The sequence below is a fragment of the Anarrhichthys ocellatus genome, unplaced genomic scaffold, assembly GCF_004355925.1.
Source record: "Anarrhichthys ocellatus isolate YVR2014 unplaced genomic scaffold, GSC_Weel_1.0 scaffold5, whole genome shotgun sequence".
NCBI classification, from domain to species: domain Eukaryota; kingdom Metazoa; phylum Chordata; class Actinopteri; order Perciformes; family Anarhichadidae; genus Anarrhichthys; species Anarrhichthys ocellatus.
In genome coordinates, this window is record NW_022280035.1 from 6,446,532 (window position 1) to 6,468,971 (window position 22,440).

The following is a 22,440-nucleotide window of genomic DNA, read 5'->3' on the forward strand; positions in this document are numbered from 1 at the left end:
CCCCCCCCTCCCGCTAGTGGAAAATACACTGCAGCTGAAGCCGCCCTGCTTCTGCTCCGCCAACTGGAACTTTGTATCAGTCAGGGCAGAGAAGATCATCTATAATCTGACAAATATACACTGAGGCTTTTAAGCCTCTTCAGTTGTAACGTTATCCAACATGCTCGCCAGAATTGTTTATATTTACCTTTCCTTGTTAGCAAAAGAGAACAAATAGGATGCATCATGCTTTGTACAGTATATTTAACTGCTTATACAAAAGACCACGATACAGCTGATTCAGAGGCCAGCAGTTTATTTTCCCAAATTGCAAAAAACTAAAAAAAGAAGCATATTTTCTCGTATCTCATCTGGTGTTTATCCTGCAGCTATTTGTGGATTTTTTTTATTTTTTTTGGTCCAGATTTTGAGATATCTGTTGCCTTCTCAGTAGAGTGGAATTTAGTTTGGATCTCACCGATTTGCAGAACGTATTCAGATCATTGTTAAAGGGGTACCGTTCACTTAAACATAGTCATATGATTCAGTTTTGAGCAGTAAACTGAATCGTTTGTACTGTGATAAAAACACATCATGCTGGTGTTAATATTGACATTTCTTACTAGCATTTCATGATTGAAAATGGTGCAGCACGCCATCTACAGCAAAAGCTGTATCAAAAGTAGATGTTCTCATTGTGCAGAATGGCCCCTGTCATGGTTACATTATTATATTATTGGGTCATTATTATTGCTGCATTAATATATAAGCAGTACTTAAAAGTTGACGTCTGTTGAGGTGGAGCTAATTTAAACTGTTTATATGCTATTGGATAGTTTAATCTGTAACGATGCCTCATACATTATACACTGATCATGTGTTTTGTATGTAAGCGTAATGTGAAAATTATGAATGCAGCCACTGCTGTCAAATAAATGTGGTTAAAAGTACAATATTTTCCCCCAAAAAGTAGTGTAGTCAGAGTGTAAATTATCACAAAATAGAAATCATTTGTAATCTTCAGAAACATTTTTTATTATATCTTGTTATATATTTTGCCCGTGCACTCATTGCGCATCACAAGAGTCTTCCACAAGCTGCTATCTTGACAGCTGTGAGTACTAACAATAGCCATGTTTGTTGTTTATGTTCATAATGATCATTTTGGGGGCGTGGCTTTGGAAGGAGGCCTCAAGTGTTGCAGACTTGGCAACGTTCTTGCTAGATTGTATAATTTTTCCAATCTAGATTACTCTTGCTAGTTCCTCCAGATTACCAACCCGAGCTTTAAATACAGCACTTGAGTAAATGTACCGAAGTTACTTTCCACCACTGCAGATTTGACGAATCTCAAAGACTCAAAACCCGGACAATGATGTTAAGCTGTTCTATTGGCATTAGATTGTACAGGTGTACCTAATGAAGAGGCCACAGAGCCTACCTGAGGCTTGTTCTATCCATGTATATAATAACATCTTGTACACAGATCCACCTGGCTTTGTGTTGCTGGTCTGGTAAAGGTCTACCAGGCAGGACAGGAATGTTGTGTATATAATTGTCTCTGCCGGTGCTGATAGGGGAACCTTTGGTGAGATGCAACACAAGGCAACTGCATGTGATTCGTCGGCTGTGGCAATGTTCAAAGTGATGACTTAGGTGCTGGAGTGCAGATTGCAATGCTCTCCCACCGCTCACTTCCAATTAGGCAGCGGGCCGACTGATGCGTCTCGGAGCAGAAGCTTCTAGTAGGTATCAAAAGGAGCGGCATCGCTCGTTGACATCACGGAGGGGAAGGGGCTCCTGGAGCTTCAGGCAGGGCGATCTGATGTGGCTCAGTAAATACCGTGATCAGCGTCCATGCAAAGACTGACTTTTTTAGAGATTCACACATTTCTATCATTACATAAAAAAACACCCCAACAGCTCAAACGAAACACGCTGGAAGGGCCGTGTAGCTCGGACTGCCTGCCTTCGGATATTTCTTTGTGTTTATTGGCGTGTAGATTGTGCATTCCAAAGTTCTCTGTGTTTTTAGTTAACAGCATGTTGGTTGTGAAAACATTTTTGATTAATTGCCATAATTATTGTGATCATTTTTGCCCAAATGAACAGCCAGATGGCAGGATATGGTGTCATATTTGCGATCCTATCATTAATCTGGCTCTAGGTCCATCTGAGCACATTGTGCCGTTTGCTGTGTTCACAATCTGTCCTCAAGTCGTCCATGTCTTTTTTTGAGCTGCGAGTTTTTATTTGATTATATTAGACTATAAAATATTAAAGTTGAGGGTGTATGAAAGCAAGGCATTTATCTGCATGAATAGCTTGTGTTTAGTGAAGTAAGTAATGCACTTTAAGTAACATCTCCTTCATGCATACAAAAATTAACGTGAGTGTTTCCGTTTCATGGTTTTGTAGTGAAAGCCTCAGGACGGTCCAACAAAACCGCTTCGTGGGGGTTTGTGGCTGCTTTTAAAACCCGCTTTTCATAATCTAGCCTATGGATGATGTTTTTTAGTTTTTACCAAAATGTGGACCACAACACTGTTAATAACAAGACTCAGTTACAGTGTGTCTGCAGAGTTTTGAAGTCGGTTAAGGACGTCATTCAAAAGTGTTAAATGAAATAATAGCCCAGGTGGGAACTAACAACACATTCCTATTTAAAAGCAAGTCAAACACTATTTAATTCTGTGATATCAATTAACCTCCAGACAAATGTTGTCAAAGGGAGCAGTCTGAATGTGATTGTTCTCTCTTTACTCTGCAGTGTCCTTGGGCTCGGGGAGACTGTTTCCTGACAGGGAACAATGAAGCGAGAGGTGTTTACAGATCTTTACAGATGGCTCCGGGGCTCAGAATTAGCTCTTCGCCGTTTCTTATGTGATTCAGTTCAGACTTAACTTCAGATGTGTCATCAAGACTATCATCAGGATGTCTGACAATGTATCTGTTTTATCTTGACGTGCGCTGCTCACTGAGTTAGTCAGATATCACTGTCAAATATTAAACCTTGTGACATGTGTGTCTCATTCTAATGATAGCTCACTGCAGAAATCACAATCACATCGCGGTGGCTTTCAGAAAACACACCCTCCTGTTTCCAACCTTGCAAAGAGCTTCACAACTTTGGAATTAGGTTTGGTACACCCAGTACTTTCTGACTGACATTTCACACCTATTTATAACAACAGAAGAGCACGTTGAGTAAGTGTTTTTAAAATGTACAGACACAATTAATTGGGCTTACATGTGAGTGGAAACAGGGACGAGAAACAGATGATAGTTACTGAGACAGCCTGGAGATTGTTCAGTGATCCTGACCTGCATTGTTAGAGTGGTCTCTGTCTATCCAGCAGGCCTCTTTTTTTTTTTTTATTTTTTTTTTTTTCTTTTACTTTACATGGCATAAATCCGGGAGATGAAAATGTCATGGAGCAGGTTCATTTTGCAAAGAGGTTTTGATTGCCATGCGCGTGTAATTGATTGTTCCAAGGACAGGGGGAAATCTAGAAATGTCATAACAGTCCTGCTTAGGTTGGTCCCACCACAAGGCAATCAATGAGAAGTAAAAAGAGATATTGATTTGCGAGCAGCAAAAACTGTAGCTTGAGACAACCGGAGAGCGCCGGGGAAAGTGGCACAGACGTGCAGACCTGTCACTGGCACCTATGAATTACCCAATCTTCTCTGAAGATAGTGTTACCTCGGATACTCACAGAGTCCTGCGCCGGGTATTGCAGCGGTGTCCGTTAGCTAAGCTCCTCAGGCTGCTAACTCTTTCTGGCTTGTCAGATTAATGAAGGAAATGTTGACCTTCCAAGAGATAAATGTTGATGTTCTCAAATTTACAAAAGTTTGTTACTGGCATGTTAGTGTTGGAAACAGAATGCCCTTTTACAGCTGGCTCACACGTGGACAAAAAAAAATAAATGATTGACAGATTTTGAATAGACTCACTTACACAAGGGAGAGGGGATTGTACTCTACGAAAATAATGCTTCAAGATGAGTTGTAAATATATTGTCATGTAAGCCTTTAGTACCAATCCAATTGGACAGCAGGCGGCCGTGAATGTTGCAGTGAACTTAATCTACTGTTTCCTATTCAGTTTAACTGGTTTCTCTTGATGTAAGGGGGAGAAAAAACATTTTGGCTCAGAAAACCGTCTGCTGCTTCTGTAAATCCAGGCCTTGCTATGCCAAGAGTCTGCTCTAACGGATAAAGGTTATAAACACTTCAACTGCCTGATTTATGATGGATACCTCAGGTTTTTTGACCTTTGCATATCTCTGTCTGAAGATATAAATTTGTAGTGACACAGATTGGAGGCTTTACAGGAGTTTATGACATGCTAAATCTCCGGCAAGGCATGCCAGCCTCTCGTTTCGTGAGGCTAGTTAGCTTGGGAGTTGCCTTGCTTGGACTGCTAGGCAACATTTTCAAACCAGGCATTTCCTTTTCTGTTTTTTTTTTTTTTCTAAGTTGTGAACAAATGTGCATGAGAATAAGCAATTTCTTCTCCTCACTTTTAGTTTCCACAATGACGCACCAGTTCTTATACTTAAGTTTGAGGCCTTTCTGCAATTAATTCTGTATTCTTGACAAACTTGTTTCTTATAACATAATGACCTGTTTTGGAGGAGTTGTCTGTTGTTGTTGCATTGTCCTTGAATTCTTGTGTGAAAGAGTAGCGCAGCTTGGCACGGCAGCAGTTTTGTGGTAGAACAAGAGCAGGCATAGCACGTTTACAATTGGTGTGAGAAGCAGAGTTAGACATGCGGGTAACTTGGAGTGATCCCTGCCAGAAGGTTAATTGGTGCCTCTGGATGTCTGCTACTTAGGGCATCTGATAGAAACGCATGAAACAACAGGAAGGGCTGCAGTTAATCTCTGTCAATTCCACCCTCAAAAAAACCACGATAAGACGCAAACATTCACATTCAAATTGATATAACTACATCTTAGTGGTTATTTCCAGGAAAGCAGTGCTTAGTCTTGGTGAAACGCACATTTATCTCACAAATTGGGAATGTGGAACAAAACTGCATCCATTGGTGAATTTGAAGCTACATGAAATATGCAGGGAATAGCCTTTACATGCGGGTGCATACTAGGATTGAGACATTTCAATTAAGCTCTCACTGGACGGGAAAAATTCTCATCTCCCCACTTTGGAGTGCGTTCTTCCCAGTCCCTCAGTTTTAGTGGCGACTTTGGAAGAAAGAGGGACATCAACTTGGAGCTTGTCATAGCCATTGGTGTTCTCCTTCACTGTGAATATTATATATAAGACTATAAATAAAACATACCTCTGTGCTCTTGACAACTCTCTCCCTTGGCATCAAGGGTATTTTGGAGGCCATCACCGATCTCGGTTGACCAATCAAAACATCTCTCTTGCGGTGGATCAAGGTCACAGCACATTGGGGCTCTTGGGTGTGAGAATGTGTGCAGGCTCTTGTTCACCAGGCCCCATTCTCCATGTTTGTTTGGAAAGTCCGAATCCCATCTCCATCCATTAGCTAGCAGGCAATTCACCTCCAGGGTTTCTCTTGAGGCACTTGTGAAATATTGATAAAAAAAAAAAAAAGTGTCTTATTTTCAGAAGGCAAAACGAAGGGAAGACATTCTATGGGCCGCCCAGTGTGGGACTCCTGAGTGCTCGGCTTCAGCCTTCCCCCTCATGGAGTGCCCTCTATTCAGAAGAGAAATATTAACCACATGAAATGCATAAGTGCCTGGACAGGGCTGTTATGTCCTATTCATATTTAACTCGGGGCCCATCTGCCACGTCTCTCCCAAAATGCACATTTTCCAGCATGATTATGAGGTGGAAAATATCTCAGATATGTGACAACACTGACAAACTGCATTTATTGCAGGATGTCTTGAAAAGATTTGCAAACATCGGTTGTGATATTGTTGTGTGGGTTGCCGGGTGTTTAGATTTTAAATAATCTGAAATAGTTATTGTCAGAAAGGACACTTTAATATTCCGTGGCTGTGTTCATATTATGCCGAGCAGACCCTGAAGCAGTGTGAAGAACCCTCTATGCTGAGTCAGAGTTTCCACTAATTGGATGATGGGAAATATGTCAATTAGAAATACTGTTGTTTAATTATCTGTTAATTGAAGCAATAATGTTTGTGCTCTATGAGTTGGGAGAATGAACAGGTGAATAATGAAAGGAGTAATTGCTGTTTATGAGACTGTCAGGGAAAATATAATGACGTGACAGATTGCCAGTAATTTTTTGAATTTCTTTCTAATTGTCTAGTTTTAACACTTATAATTGAATCAGCTTTTCCACCAGCATGATGAACAGCTTTATCAGCTTTCACATCTGCAACATATGTTTATTTTGCTTAATGGCTACATATCTTCTGAAATTTGTTTTCTCATCTTTTGTTAGTCGAGTCTTTAAATTTATAGACGGAGCAATGCAGGACACATTTCTGAGTTTATGTTAAGACATTCCGCACATACGGCTTCAGGGAAGCTTAGATGTTATCCAGAACAGAAGGCTTACATTTTCAATGCAGTTTTGAGGCATCCATAATCGCCATGGAATAGGTCATTTACAATAACACTTAGCGGGTCCCAGACGAATCAATTTCCTTTTGTCACTCAGTGGCCAATGATTGTTGTAAACATCTCAACTTGAGGCCAGAAAAAACCTTGGACACAGCACTAAGTCAATGGTCTGTCGTGAATCACATGGTGCCGTTACACCAGCAGCAGTCTGTTAGTAAAGACATTATGTCCAGCTATACCCTCCAACCTCCCAAGGCACAAAGCAGCCGCTATTATGTTGTCTTAAATGACTGCTGTGATTTCTCACAAAAATTTACTTGCCGCCACATTTGGACTTTTTAAATATTGTTCTTTGGAAATTAAATTCATTAAACTGCCGTCACACAATCTGTTTTAATGTCATTAATCTCCGTGTCTCTTTCTTCTCTAGTCTACGTGCCTGATGAAGACGGTGTTCTTCGGGAATCCATCCCTGAGGAAGACGGCGAGAACGACACGCAAACTGAAGAAGAATGCTCAGAGAAGACCAGCCCCAAAGTGGCCGAGGACAAAGAGCTAGACAACAAGAGCACCAACACTTATAGCAACCAGAACTCTCCCATCAGTGTCCTTTCCAATCAAGAGGCCGAGTTGGAGTCACGCCTTAGCGATACCAGCGACAGACTCTCAGACTTCAAAACCTCCTCGCCACCTGAGAGCCAGAGGGATGTCGAGAGCCGCAGCTCCAAACAGAAAGACGAGGTGGGCGGCAGCTTGGAGAAGATGAGGGCAGCCTATGCAAACTTTCTCTCTGATTCCTACTGGACTGGGATAGGGATGGACTTGAAAATTGGCAAGAAATCCAGCAGAGCCAACTGTGACAGCACCAACGGAAGCGCCAAGAGTGAGTTTGACTGGCACCAAGACGCGCTCTCTAAGACCCTGCATCAGACACTCTCCCCAAGGCCTGCATCCAGACCTAACCTCTTTAGCTCTGTCCACCTGTACAGGCAAACCACCAAACCCTGTGGCTCAGTGTTCACAGGAGCCAGCCGATTTCGCTGTAAGGATTGTAGTAACGCTTATGACACTCTCGTGGAGCTGACGGTCCACATGAACAAAAGCGGACACTACCAGGACAACAACCACGGCAAACTGAGCAATTCCTCTGCTTCGTCTTCTAAATCTAGGAAACGGAATTTGCATGATATGGAAGGAAAAGAGGATGCACAAAAAGTTTTGAAGTGCATGTTCTGCGGTCACTCTTTTGAATCACTCCAGGATTTGAGTGTCCATATGATAAAAACTAAGCATTACCAAAAAGTGCCTTTAAAAGAGCCTCTCCCAGTAATCGCACCCAAATTGTTGCCACCATCAAAGAAACGAGCCTTTGAGACGGTGAGACCTTGCTCCCCTGACTCTACAACTGGTCTATCTGGCTACACTGAGGCACAACGGGCCGCCGCCATTTCAAATGCCAACAATAATCGCTACGGCTATCAGAACGGAGCGAGTTACACTTGGCAGTTTGAAACGTGCAAGTCTCAGATTCTTAAATGCATGGAGTGCGGAAGCTCCCATGACACCCTTCAGCAACTCACCACACATATGATGGTTACTGGACACTTCATCAAAGTCACAAACTCAGCCTCTAAAAAGGGTAAACAGTTAGCCCTTGACCCCCTGGCCATAGAAAAGATCCAGGGTTTAGCTGAGCCTGCTGCCACTGACAGTGAGGGAGAAAAGGTGTCTCCGAAAAATCCCTCCCTGGGGAGCAGTGAGAGGGATAGCCAGGGGGAAGGTACATCAGACAAAATGGAAGAAACTGAAGCTAAAGATGACAAGCAAGAGAGTGAGGATCAAAAAGCAGACAATGGGACTTTTAAGTACCCTTATCTCCGTGAGGAGGATCTTGAACAGGACTCAGGAGGCGGAGGGGACATTCTTAAATCTTTAGCCAATACAGTGGCCTCTGCCATCAATAAAGCTCAAACAGGGTCACCAAGCTGGAGTGCCTATCCGAGCATTCACGCTGCCTATCAGCTCTCTGGTCTCATCAAAAGCGCCCCACTCTCTGCATCTCCCCCTACTCAGCTAAAGCAGACATTTAACCACAAGCTGAGACCGATTGCCCCAAAGGGGAAGTTATACCACGGTGCTGTGGGAGTCGAGGCTCCCCAGGGACAGCATCAAAATGTGGACATCAAAAAAGAAAAGGTTGGCATTACCGATGGTGAAGAAAGTCAGAATATTAAGTTTGATCTGGTGGAGAATGATGACAGCGATTGTCAGGATGATTCCTCTTCCTCTTCAAAGCTTGATGCAGACTGTATGAATGGAGGGAGTGAAGCGATCAAAGGGAAGTTGAGCCCAGATTTCTGTGACAGAGGCAAGACACCGAGCCCATCTGCCAGCAATGGACGCAGCACTACTTCAGAGCCTCTCAGTGACACTCCAAGTCTACTTGGCATAAACCCTCTTAGTGCTCTACAGTCAGTTCTGAACAATCATCTGGGCAAAGCAAATAAGCCCAATAACTCAAGAGGAGATAAACTATCTGCCCACACCCAGTCTATTTTTGCTGACATTAACCGTAGCAGTGAGAAACCAGCTTTAATGCTTGGAAATGCTATGAGAAAGAGGGCCGATAACCCCTTTCTCTTTGTTAATGATGACCAACCAATAGATCTGACAAAAGCCAAACACAGCAAGCAAAGTTCCTCGCTACTCCACCCCGCCACGCCGATGCCACAGAAATATGCTCTGTCTGACATTGCAGATATGGTTAAAGTTCTTCCAAAAGCCACAACGCCAAAACCCTCCATACCATCAAGGATCCCGATGATGAAGCTGGAATCCGATGTCAGGCGTTTTGAGGACATGTCTGCCGAGGTGTACTCCGTCCACAAGCGTAAAGGTAGACAGTCAAACTGGAATCCTCGCCATCTTCTCATCCTGCAAGCTCAGTTTGCCTCCAGCCTCTTCCAGACCTCTGAGGGTAAATACTTACTCGCAGACCTAGGCCCTCAGGAACGGATGCACATCTCCAAGTTCACCGGATTGTCCATGACCACCATAAGCCATTGGTTAGCAAATGTAAAATACCAACTGCGTAAAACCGGAGGGACCAAATTTCTGAAGAGCATGGACACCGGGCACCCGATCTTCTACTGCAATGACTGCGCTTCTCAGTTTAGGTCCCCCCCCTCATTCATTTCCCATCTGGAAACCCATCTCGGGTTCCAAATCAAAGACATGTGCAAAATGCCGGTAGAGCACCAGACGAAGGTAGAGGAGCCAGAACTGTCGAAGGCCCTCAGTGTCAGAGCCACAGAGGCTCTGGTCACGGACGAAGACACTGACTCAAAGTTCAAATGTAAGCTCTGCTGTCGGACATTTGCGAGCAATCACGCAGTCAAACTTCATTTGAGTAAAACTCACAGCAAATCCCCTGACAACCATTCACAATATGTGGAAATGGACAAGGAGTAGTTTTTCATATTATTATCACTTTTTTTTTCCTTTTCTTTTTTTTTTATTTCAACACACGGGTCAGATATTTCAACCATTTTTCAATTAGCATTGTGTAGTGCATCATTATGACGTTTTAAAAACATTTCATGGACAGTAAAGACACACTGGTTAGAAATTGTATAAGGAAACACTAAGAGATACTTTTGCACCCTGCTCAAATGCATCACCAGTAATGAAATGTATTACTGCTTGAAGAAACATAATTGCTGATGTTTGCATGCAATAGCCCCGGCTATGACTACTATTTATTTGTATGATATGTCAAGTTTAAATTGTATTTCAAAGACAAAATAATGAACTAATTGTACTTTACAACTTCTGTGATACTGTCCACCTGCATACATGTGCAGCTGTTAACACAGGTAGCCCGACACACGATAACACACACGCAGACCTGTACAGTGTATTGCTATGTAAAGATGTTTTGTGTTGCAATGATAGAAGAGAAAAAAAGCACTTTAATAAATGTTTAATCACCAGTTTAGACTCAGATTCTGTACATGACTCAAAAAATAATTAGACGGTTTGGGAACAAGGATATTTCACATGTAAATATATTTTAGAAGAAAAAAAAAAAAGTGTGTTTCATGCAACAAAAGGATAACAGCAAGACAGATGATACCTGTGATACCTGCACCTTTTTTTACTTATTCAAATAAAGAGTTAACATTTGATAACAGCTTGTATATCTTTTTTTTTTTTTCTCTTTGATGTCTGCTTGCCTCGTTAGTTTTTAAAAATATAAAGATGTTAAGATTTTCTGCTTAGCAAACCTGGCTTGTAAACCCTGACCAACTGATGATGTACAATAAATATCTATATAATACCAGCAAATTCTACTCAAGTTATGCAAGTATCAGTAACACTTTATTATTACGTTATTACTGGAGGAAATTTCCCAGAAAGAACAAGGCAATTTGGTACTTATCAGGGACAATGGAAACACTTCCACTTCATTTCTAGGGAAATCTAAAGAGTCTTTTAGTCGGTGCACAGCAGGTCCGCTGAACATGCAAAATGTGATTCAATTCAACATATATGGAGCATAAAATTGCCAATAATGAATTGATATTTACTTTGGTGTTAAAATAATTTCTTAAAAATAAAAAACACATTTTGTTCTGTAATTAATACCAAATTAGATCTTTCCAACAAACTTATAACAAAATGACCAGGGAAATATTCAGAAATAACAGACCAATAAGATAAGTGTTACCCAAGTATTTTGTATTTAAATTCACAATGTCTTCCTTATCTTTTACAAGCTTTTCAATCCACGGCAAAGCTCAATGCGACAAAGGATAGCATCCCCATACTGCAGCCCACACTGCATTCTGTTTTTTTTTTTTTACCTTATGACTTTTAGATACACCTCAAAGATACATCTTCTTGTCAGACTTTATTGCTTTCCTATGAACGCCGCTGCTGTTGCTGCAAGATGGTATCATAACAATTAAACATATTTCCTCCAGCTCTATTATTTCAAGGCTATTAAAAATAATTGCCTTCTAAATTCATAAACATTTTATGCAATTCATCTCTTTTCGAGCAATCAAGTCTTCAATTACCTCCACCCATCAAATCTCTGTTTTATAACGGCCAACTGACATTTGATGGTGAATGGGGGGGAAAAAGCACATGGGCACTGTGGTGATTTGAATGCTGTGACACCAACTTGCCCCCTATTGTTGGAAATGAGCAGGCAATCACGTTGTTCATCAGATGACTCCTAATGCAGTTAAAGTATTCAGCTATAATTTCTTCCCTGCATTTATAATTACTGTCAAAGACCACACACCTCAGTGAGCAGATTAAAGCTATAAATTATTTAGTGCCTTTCTTCTCCGAAGGATCTCTGATTTGTCTGTAGGGCCATTATGTTTTAGAGGAGCAACTTATTCTAAACTGAAGCAGGCATTGTCCTTAAGATGCAGCAGAATGCTTTGCAGGCTTGGGGGAGGGAAGATGGGAATATTACTGGCTGTTTATGTTTATTAAGTGACATTTAAAGTGAGGCTTTTTACTAACAAAAGATGACATCGCAACGCAGAATTTTTCAATTTTATTAAGCTTTTATTTATTTTTGTTTTTACACAAATCATTATTCAATTCATACACATAATATATATGCTGAAAGTACATTTTGAGGATTCAGCACAACCTAGTAGAGATTCACCCATGGCTGACCGAAGACAAACGCTCTCATCAGTGCAATCACAGAGGGAAATTAGTTGTCTCTGCACATAATTTGCTCTAATAAGTCAAAGTCGATGTGGGACTCATTGTTCGTACACAAAACTGCTAAATGGATGTAATATCAATTAAAAAAACAACTTTATAAGGTTAATATGAGTTGTATCATGCAATCAGCAATCATTTCAATGTGCATAAACTGTAGTTGGTGGAAAATCAAAATACACATCAGCTGCTCCAGTTTTTCAAATAAACATAATGCTCTCTAATAGGAATACCTGAGTTATTAAATACTGATATACTTCAGGTAACACATCGCAGGTAATTACGTGAAATAAACCCATAATTCTTTCGGTGCTTTATATTAATTCATTTTGGATGTTTGCATATTAACACACTTAATCGCACCGTATATCTAACATGTCATGGCTAATTACAGAACACAGTCAGCTTTCTGCAATTACACACACACACACACACACACACAATCTTGCTTTTAAACTGATTGATTATGAGAGATATTAAGCGCAGTAACATGCTCATTCATGGACACAGTTTATACGTTGTTGTTTTTACAGTACTCTACATTAGCTAGAACGCTGGGCAGTTACATGGTGACAGATCTCGGCTGTGTGTGTCCCGTCAGTATGGTTCCTCTCAATAAACGAAAGAGAACAATAATAAGACAAAATGTAGGTGAAAGTCACATCGCAGACCTTTTTCTCTCAAAGAAATCCCTCTACATGCAGTGAAGCCAATCTACAGACCACACATATATGATTGATTATTATCACTATTAGCACCATTGATTCTGCTAGCTGTGAAATTGTTTTTGAAATGTATTAAAATCAAGAAAGCCTCAGAAATGTCTCACTGTCACATTTTTTCCTAGCCTGGAGTTACTTTCTAAAACAGTTCTAATAACTTCTAATAGCTTAGTCGAAAAAATGTAATTATACATATAAGTAAGCTTGCATTGAAGATGCAGTGAAACCCGACTTTAGCTAAAATGACGCCAACTCGTCTTTGCAAATTCTTTGTCAATCTGTCATTAAACATGCTATCAAATAATGATAAGTGCACGCTGCTTGCTTGCACTGGCGTGTCTCCCTGACGCTGATGTGCTGTAATAGGGCAAATGTGCATCAGAATTTGCCTGCTTGGATACACACAAAACACTGTGTTACACTGTGCCTGACTTTGCTTCGCCCTGTGCAAGACGAGCATGGATTCTCTGCATCATCTGGCCTGTAAACCAGAGGAGGAGGAGGAGGGGGAGGAGGGAGGGGGGTTCAAAATGTTCATCACACAGCAGCAGGGTAATGACTAGCTCATGTGTTTAATGAAGGGCTTTAGAACTTATAGCTATAATGACCCACATCCTAACTCCCTTTTCTCCCATTTATTCTCCCCAAAGTCCTCAGGTTATTACGTCCCTCTGAGAAATATCCCAGAAAGAGCTTTACATCTCTCCATTCCTTTTCACAGAGATATCAGAACATTCGTCCTTTTACCTGCATTAGACTGTTGCAGATTTACTGACACGATATTATTTTCAAAATGTGGAGGACCAAATACTTGGAATATAAAGTGATGAATGATGTACCTAAATGCTCTGCCTCTTCTTCCTTTTTTTTGGCTAAATAATAAGCTGTAAAATATGATTTATAATGAATTCAGCCTCCTGAGAATGTGAGCTCATACAAGACAAAGAGGAATGCATGTATGTCTGCTCTCCTACATACATCATATCTTCCAAATAGCCCATAGTCCTCCACTGTTAATGGTGTTGCTTCAAATATGTTAATTAAGCAAAAATAAGTGATGAATGGAATACATTTGATCAATCAAGTAGGCCTAAGCCCCTGGTGCTGCATATTCATTGTACATCATGAATATGAAACCAAAGTCATTTATCAAATATCAGTTGCACATTTGTATCTTATTAATCATACATGCTGAAACTTCTGTCTTGTCAAAAAGGCTGAAGGTTGATGAAGCACTTGCAAAAAGGATTAAACTCGGGTAACTTGGGGTAGTGATTCAGTTATAATGCATGAGGTATTTTCAAACTTCCAGAATCTTAAAGAGTTAGTCAATCCTCCCTCCTGATGACGTTCAGATCCAAACCCCATTTTGCCCCTTTTTTTTTCCCTGTCTTTTAGATATACACTTGTAATGATTGCCCAATAATTACAGATATTCATCACTGAAAAAGGTTATTGATTCATTTTATAACTTGAGCCAGGCTTTGGGGACGCACTTAAATCATTTCGGTCTGTATATTACCAATGCAATAGGTTAATTTTAGCTAGTGCCCATTGGTTCAACACGCCACAAGACAAGGGTTTGTTTTGACCCAGTGTTATGTTTTGATATTCATTTAGGGTTATTTGCCCAAACTAAAATAGGTATGGTTGCAAACTGTTGTAATCTGTCGCTCTTTTTAAACTCACACATCAGTATTTCTTAGTGTTTGTTGATAATTTGTGGGTTTTTTTGCACGTCTTTTTGTACAACTAACAATACATTTGATACCATTTTAATGTATAACTTGATCATTTGGTGTCCAACACTGTGTTAAGATAACCATATTTTAGTTTTGGCAAATAACCCAACAGTAGTATAAAAATAACTCAGTGATTTAACTGCGCAATGTGGGGTTTTGATGGCTGATACAAAAAAAAGGAGGTAAATACTTTATTTTCACTTTTTATTAGTACAAATGAATAGCCCCCGAAGACACATTTAGGGTGACAGTGACCACTGAAATGGATTAAAGTACTCCATGTTATTGTGAAGCAGTGTATAGGAGAAATATTTAGCAGACACATACTGTAAATGAATAATTGATTTATAACAAGTGAACAAAAGATGAATAAATAAATCAAATTCCCATCTTTTTTTAGCTGATTTATGACGTTATATAAAAAGCTGATAGCCATAGCCAAACCTCTGTGTAACAATGTGTGGAGGTTTTCATTGCGATCATACAGTGGATGAGAGAACTAACACTTGATTGCCAGCAGTTCATCAGTGCATCCTTCATATTTGTCACCCAGCCTGCCTCAAGGCAGCGTGCTAGCTCAAATTGAAGCTGACATCTTCCAAATATGAAAGCAACAAATCACACATTTTTATTGGGCCTAATCTCCAGCCTAGCCCCTTGCAGACGTCAGCACAATCATGGACGCTGCTCTAATTCTTGCCGACTGGCTGCTTGTGCCTCCGAAGCATCTCAGGACTCGTGGAGCAAACGCAAATGACCAGGCACCAGAGACAGGGGTGACACCTGCGCTTATCAGGAGGCGTTCTTATGGTGGGAAAGAACAATCGCAAACTCGTGTAACAAGATTGTGCTTCGAGTAATCTATGGATGAGCTGTTAATGGAGGCTACATCTTGGAACATGATGAAACATATTGATCTTAAGACAGATAAACAAAATAGCTGATGTCTCGTTTGACTCACTGGGGTTTTTTCAGTTGTTTGACTTGTACATTCATATCTGATACCTTTAATATGTTGCATCTGAACTTTAACAGGGAGTTGTATGGGAGTCCTAAAAATAAACACCTATAGAGGAAAGCTAAAAAAAACAAAAATCTGTTTCATAATATTAGGCAAAAAGGTCAGTTGCCACTGTAAAAAAAATAATTGCTTGTCCGACAAAACAAGCCAGGTTAATGTGTCACCTTGGGCTCCTGCAGGTTGTGATGGGTATTGTTACTATTTAGTGGCATTTTATAGGCAAAATCAATTAATCTTAACCGACAGATCAATTAAACATAACAATCATTTATTCCAGGCCTAATTGGTTCTATTTAATGTCCCAATGTATCAAAGAACAAAGAAAAACAAATCCCCAATGTGGCTCTAAAAGAACGAAGTAAAAACATAAGTAAATATATATATATATATATATATATATATACGGTTGAATATGGTTCTCATTAAAGGGGCACTATACAGATTAAGCAACCCAACGTCTGTTAACAGGTCTTAGGAAGTTCTACTGCAAATGTTTAAAAATATATATTGTACAACACCTTTTGAGGCTCCAGGGGAAGTTACACAAAATCTGATGAAATCTGCCTCAAGTAATGTCACTTGACATTGAGCGTCGGTTGGGGCTGAAGACTACACATTTGAAAATGAAAACAAATCCAGGGGTGTGGAGTGAGCAAGACGTGAGCTCACCAGGCTCTGTAGCCCGCTGCTCATCTCTGAGTGAGGGGAGCTGCTCAGGGCTGCATTAGCTGTTTCTAGCATAACACACGTTAATCCCTGAATGAACTCTTCAGTGGTGGAGTTGCATTGTGGGTAATGTAGGCACCAGGATTTGACAGAGAAGAAGAATGTGTAAAACAAAAAAAGACAATCTCTTTTCTTCCTTTTTTTCCCACAATGGGTCAAACGATGTTGTAGGAGTGCAACATTAAAACGGTGGAGTGCTGCTTTAAGGCTGGAAACTACAATACAGCGTAGATGTAGGTGGGCCAGAAATGTGTAACACAGCTTCTCAGCTCCCTCCAGATGTGTGACCAACAGAGACACATAAATCTCAAGAACAAAACACATCATAGCAGGAACCATAAAGACTTGCTGGGAACAATAAGAAACCCAGTCACTGTTTGTCAAATTCTAGCCAACAGAAACCCTTTTTTCGTGAGGCTCTAATACCAGAGAGTTACAGCGTGTGTGTGAGACTCTAAATGTTCTTCAAAGATAATCTGAACTAAACAGCCAGTGCCAACAGAAACAAGATAGCAATTGACTACACTTTCTGTAGGACCAGGCACCCACTAGACATATTGTTGGTGTCATATTCAGCTTGACATTGGTCACAGTGAAAGTGTAGCTTCTTTGACCGCTGAAAATATAAGACTGGTATCAAGTGTATTTGATAATGATTGGTACATTCTAAGGTCAGGTCAAAGTTGATATGGGGAACATGTTAGCCTATTCACACAGTCAACGGACACAAAGCAACATTAACACTTGATTGGCGGTCTGTTTCAGGCCACCTAGAAGATGTAAGTCTAATATTTACTCTTCTTTTATCTCTGTTTTGGTCTCCACCAACTTCGGGGGAAATATCTAGCTTTTAAGCTGCTACATGCTAGTCGCTAACGCTGTCTGTCTGATATTTGGTACTGGGTAGGTAGCGTTCAGTGGGTTTATTAGAGCTTTTTTTCTACTTCTACTTTTGCTGGAAATTAGGTTGAGAGTGAACCAAAACAGTAAATTTGTGGGCAGTAAAACTAAACCAGTGAGCTGATTGATGCTGAAATGTTCCGTAGAGCTGAGGGGCATTTGAGAGTTGTGGGATAATTGTCAGCGGTTTTGTCACTACGAGTGACCCCTTTACTATTGTGCATCATCATTTCATCTATTGTTAATGTAAAGATATTGAATAGAGCAGCTTTAATAATAACAGGTAGCGTTCAAGATGAATGGTTGAGTCATAAAAGAGTAAGGAAGCATTCTTTGTAGCAAATAATGCAATGCCTTTTTCAAATTAAAGTGATTGGCCTATTAGAGGAACGCCACAGTATTTACTTACTTGTTGGATGCTGCAGAAACTTGGAAAAATGATGAAGCCCACAGCTGTGTTTTCAGATTTTCGGAATTACACAGATGAGCCCAAGGAGGAGCTGAGCAACATCTGTTTGCTCATTTATGTGTCAAACACAAAACATCAGAGATGACTGATCTCACTTTGACAAAACTTGGAAAATGATGCATCTCACCACTGTTTTCTGGCATTTAGAATAACACTGATTGGTCCAAGGGGAAATTACAATTCAAAATAAAGTGACACATTTGTTGCTGATTGGCCCAGATGGGGCCATTTTGGGGACACAAAAAAAATGATTACTATTACTTTGTCTTCCCAATCTGAAATTTTCAGAGGACGGATCGTACACATTACGGAATATGAAAGTTTTGAATCGATGACATGCAGCTGCATTATGATTATAGCACAGTGAGGTATAAGAATTATAAAAACCCACTAAAGAGCCTGGAAAGAATCTGACTGTCAGCACTGTGCAAGGTCGTCCTCGCTGTAAACCAACAACCAGAATTGGATGTGATTGGATTTGGACCCCTCAGACACTGTCAGGAGACTCCAGGTTTGTTGTCTCTCTTGCAGCCAGCAGTCAACAAGGGCACAAGAATGCTTTCCTTTTGCCACTATGAATTTGTTGGCTCGCTGAAGCATTTTCCTTTCCTCTCTGGTTTATTTTTTTCTCCACCTTTTCATAACAAGCATATTCTGTATTCACACCTTCCTATTATTAGATCGCCTCCTGACTTGCAGCCGAGTTGGCCTTAAAGCCAGAAACACTTATTCCTCACTTGTATTGGGCTTGAATGTAATTACCGCTGCTGCTACCACGTAAGAAACAATGACCTTGATTGATTGACAAGCATTTTCACAATCTGCTGCTTTGTAGATATACCGTAACAAATCTCTCTCTCTCACCTTTGGATCCTAACCCAAGCCAGACGCAACATGAACACGGTAGCAGTGATACTTCAAAAGTACAACACTGAATCGGTAACATGTGACATAATACTCGACAGAGCTGTAATATTTTTACAACTGAATGTTCTCATTTTCCCTTGTCTATCAGTCAGCCTGAGTGGATGGTGGCCAGGAGGGGGGGTGGGTTGATGGATGGATGGAGGGACGAGGGGGGTAGAGAACAGAGCTCTCCACCTCTTGCCCTCCTCCGCTGTCATCTGTTGCCCCACAGCAGGCCAGAGGTTGTTGGCGTTTTGCTCACTTGTAATCCGTCTCACTGTCTGGCTGCCGGCTCTCGGGTCACCTGTCACTCAATTTGACATGAATCAGCATTGACGCCAGCAGATTTAAGCTATTTCTCTCAGTCTGTAAACACAGCCTGGGTCCATGGGCCCCTAGCAAAATAAAAAATCAGCCCTCACCACCCACCCAAAACTACTGAATGTTGCCTAATGACCTATAAGAGCTTGAATACGGTAAGACATGTTCAGTTTTTTGTGATATAACTCCAATTAGATGTGGAATGGCAATCGGGTTGTGTTAATGTGACATGACATGCTGATGCATCTCACTTTTCCAGCCTGAGATGAGGACACAGTTTTAGACAGAGAAAACACAGGCAGTAAATCCCCCATCAATCTGACACATTATGTTCTGATGATAAAAGATACATTTACCATGAGGTCGCCTGAGTCCCCTTTGAAATATACACTATTTCACTACTATCATTATATTGGTAAATGAATGCCAAAACTTTTATATCAATTTTTCAACTTCTTTTTTTTTTTTGTGAATTTCATGAAAGTGCCATTTGAACTTTTCTTGTAAACAAAAGTTACATTTACATTTAAAGAGGCCTGAACAGTGCTGTACTTATTTGCAAAGTAGACTTTTTTTTAATATTTCAAGTCCTGCATTGTTTACATTAATCCACTCTAAATTTGCATTTAAGAGGAGCTAGAAATAAGTAACACTGAGAGAACTTCCAGTCACAGTGATGGGGAGTAAGTAAGTACATTTAGTGTTTCTATTTCATGCTTCTTTATATTACATCATATATTTCAAAGGAAAATAGTGTACTTTTTACACCGCTACATTTATTTGACATCTTTACAAATTAAAATTTTACATAAAACACACGATGAGCTCATTAAATATGATGTACTAATTTGTCAAAGATTAAACTTCCACAATACATAAAATAATTAAAATTAGCTCCACTGCGACCAACTACGAGAGTAGAATGCTACATCTCTCATGCATTACTAATGGTAATCCAACACTCACAGGGGTCATATGTCTGCAGTACTTCTGTTTCACATTTACATTTTGTGCCTTCATTCAAATAATAATGTAGATGCAGATTTACTTTTATATTAGTAAGCAAGTATTGGCTACTGTCTACTGTACATTATCTGAATACTTACTCCATCACTGCCTGGTAAATTATAAATAAGTACAGGGTATATATAGACCAGTCACATTAAATCCTCCAAAATGTAGAAGGGATCTGAAGACATTCATCGTTCTTCATTTACCAACATTTGTGACATGTATATATCTGCACTGCATATTTTGGGCCTTTTTCTTTTCATTGTCATGAAAGCCGCTTTTAAGCCTTTTGAAGACGCATGGCAATGTTACAATATGTAAACCACAAGTCTTACTTTATATCTTCCCTAAAAAAAAGACCAATTTTGAGAATATTATGGATCTTCTGCATGTTTGAAATACGCCTCCTCTCCAGCCACATTGGCGAACCAATGCCACAAAGTCACAACAGTTTCTGAATTTATGAAAGGACTACCTCTCCAAGCGTGAATAGACGTGATCACACATAACCAAAATCACAGTGGTGAAACAAGATGCGTCTCTTAACATATAGACAACACTTCAGGTGTCTATGTTTTTTTATGCAGAACATGCGTTGAATATCAGAGAAGCTAAATTGATCCAATGATGCAACTGTAAGCAACAGTGATAGTATGAGCTGCATAGACAGTTGTCAATGTGGTCAAGATTCAGACATGGACATGTGCAGTCTTAAAAACCCAGCCACTGTGCAGACAGGGAAATCAATACAGCATTTTGTTATCTATCTCTATCTTACAACTTAAAAGAGAAGGATTATATGTCATAGAGTGAGCCCAGGCAGACTCAGGCGTAGATCTATCATTGTAGGGAGTCACAGGCCTTTTCCTGTGTAAATCATGTGTCACATGGGCAGCAAGTTCATTCTCCGGCCATGGAATACATTTAGGCCTTGGACATGGACCTCCATTTTTCACGTATGATCGAGTGCTTCCCTGCAGTGCTGTACCTGTAAGTAGATTATTTCCCGACATGACGCCTTCATTGTTCGTTTTGTTGTTGCTGTCCATATCAGATCAAACAGGGGAAAAATAGCTTCATGTGCTAAAACAAGTGATTGATACATTTTAATTACTCCACTTCTCTTAGGAGTGCAAGTGTCACAGCTGCTGAGGTTTTAATGTGACAGAGGCTCGACAGCGAGACGAGAAAGGCAAATGACACACTTGTGGCAAAGTTGTGAAGGTACTGAATTCCTCCCACCTGAGCAGTCAGTCAGAGGCTTCAGTGCCACCGCACGATTCCCCATAAACCAAAACCTCAAATGGAGCCGAGACAGTGAATGATCCGACTTCATCGTTTGCAGGACCCTTATCCTTGAGGATGGTTCTGAACCATCCCTCATGTGAGAACGTATATGCTGACCGTGCGAGGTGGATAAAGTGAAAGTAGCCACAGAAAATATGAGCCGTCACACACTGGGATACATCCTTTCAGGCAAAGATGAAGGCCTCTGCAGAAGATGTGTCGAACTACTTGATAAAGAATGGAAATCTTCTTATTAAATTGTAATATCCAAGTCGTGATTGATTTTATATTAATGACTGTTATACAGCAAACCATAAATACATAAAGAAATTGATCCCCAGCTTCAGTCTCACCTCCTTAACCCTCCGTGGTTGGCGTAAGAAGGCAATCTCGTGCCGTAGCTACAGAGGTGGGAGCTGTATTCTACAGGTACAGTATATTCTCGGTTATGGGTGCAAAGACAGGCCAGCAGGTAGTCACTCATTCAAGACATCTATATTACATCTGTGAGATGGGGTCTTCCAGAGACAATCATTCCTACGATTCACTTTCAGCACACAAGAATCATCTTATGTCATGAAAGTATGTGAGCGCTGAAATTGTCAGACAGCTCCCACTTTTGGCTTTCATCATCTCTTTCCCAAAGCATTTCGATTTAATTTAAGTGTGCCGGGAAGTGCTTTCATTTTGTTTTAATGAAGTTTTAAAAGTTGGCTGATCTATAATGTAAGCTGCTGCCACAGTCCAACTTTCACTTACCTATCATCTGTTCTCCATGCGATTTCCACAGAATGCAACGTGATGACCTGTCAACCATTACACCATGTGGGATATTCCCGAGTTCACTCAGAAGTTAATCACTCACTGGTGCGGAGAAATAAGTCTGTCCTGCAGTTTCTCTTCTATGATGAGCTGTAAGTGCCAACCTTATCTATATATACCATCCATCCATGCTCGATCGAATTGTGAGTACTGATGTTCTACAGCTAAAACTGAAAAATCCTAACTATTTAATGTCAACATCACACGCATTAACACAAAGGCCACCCTGAACATCTTCGATATGA

At 40.3% G+C, this 22,440-nt stretch overlaps 1 protein-coding gene across 1 annotated transcript in view; it reads left to right on the forward strand.

Annotated features, from left to right (window-relative positions):
• tshz2 (teashirt zinc finger homeobox 2) overlaps window positions 1–13,562 on the forward strand; it is a 42,642-nt gene extending 29,080 nt beyond the window's left edge. Inside the window, exon 2 of the mRNA XM_031845718.1 lies at window positions 6,948–13,562. Within this exon, the coding sequence (XP_031701578.1) occupies window positions 6,948–9,988 (3,041 nt within the window). The 3' untranslated portion in view covers window positions 9,989–13,562. The remainder of the gene's footprint in view (window positions 1–6,947) is intronic.
• The last annotated feature ends 8,878 nt before the right edge of the window (window positions 13,563–22,440 follow it).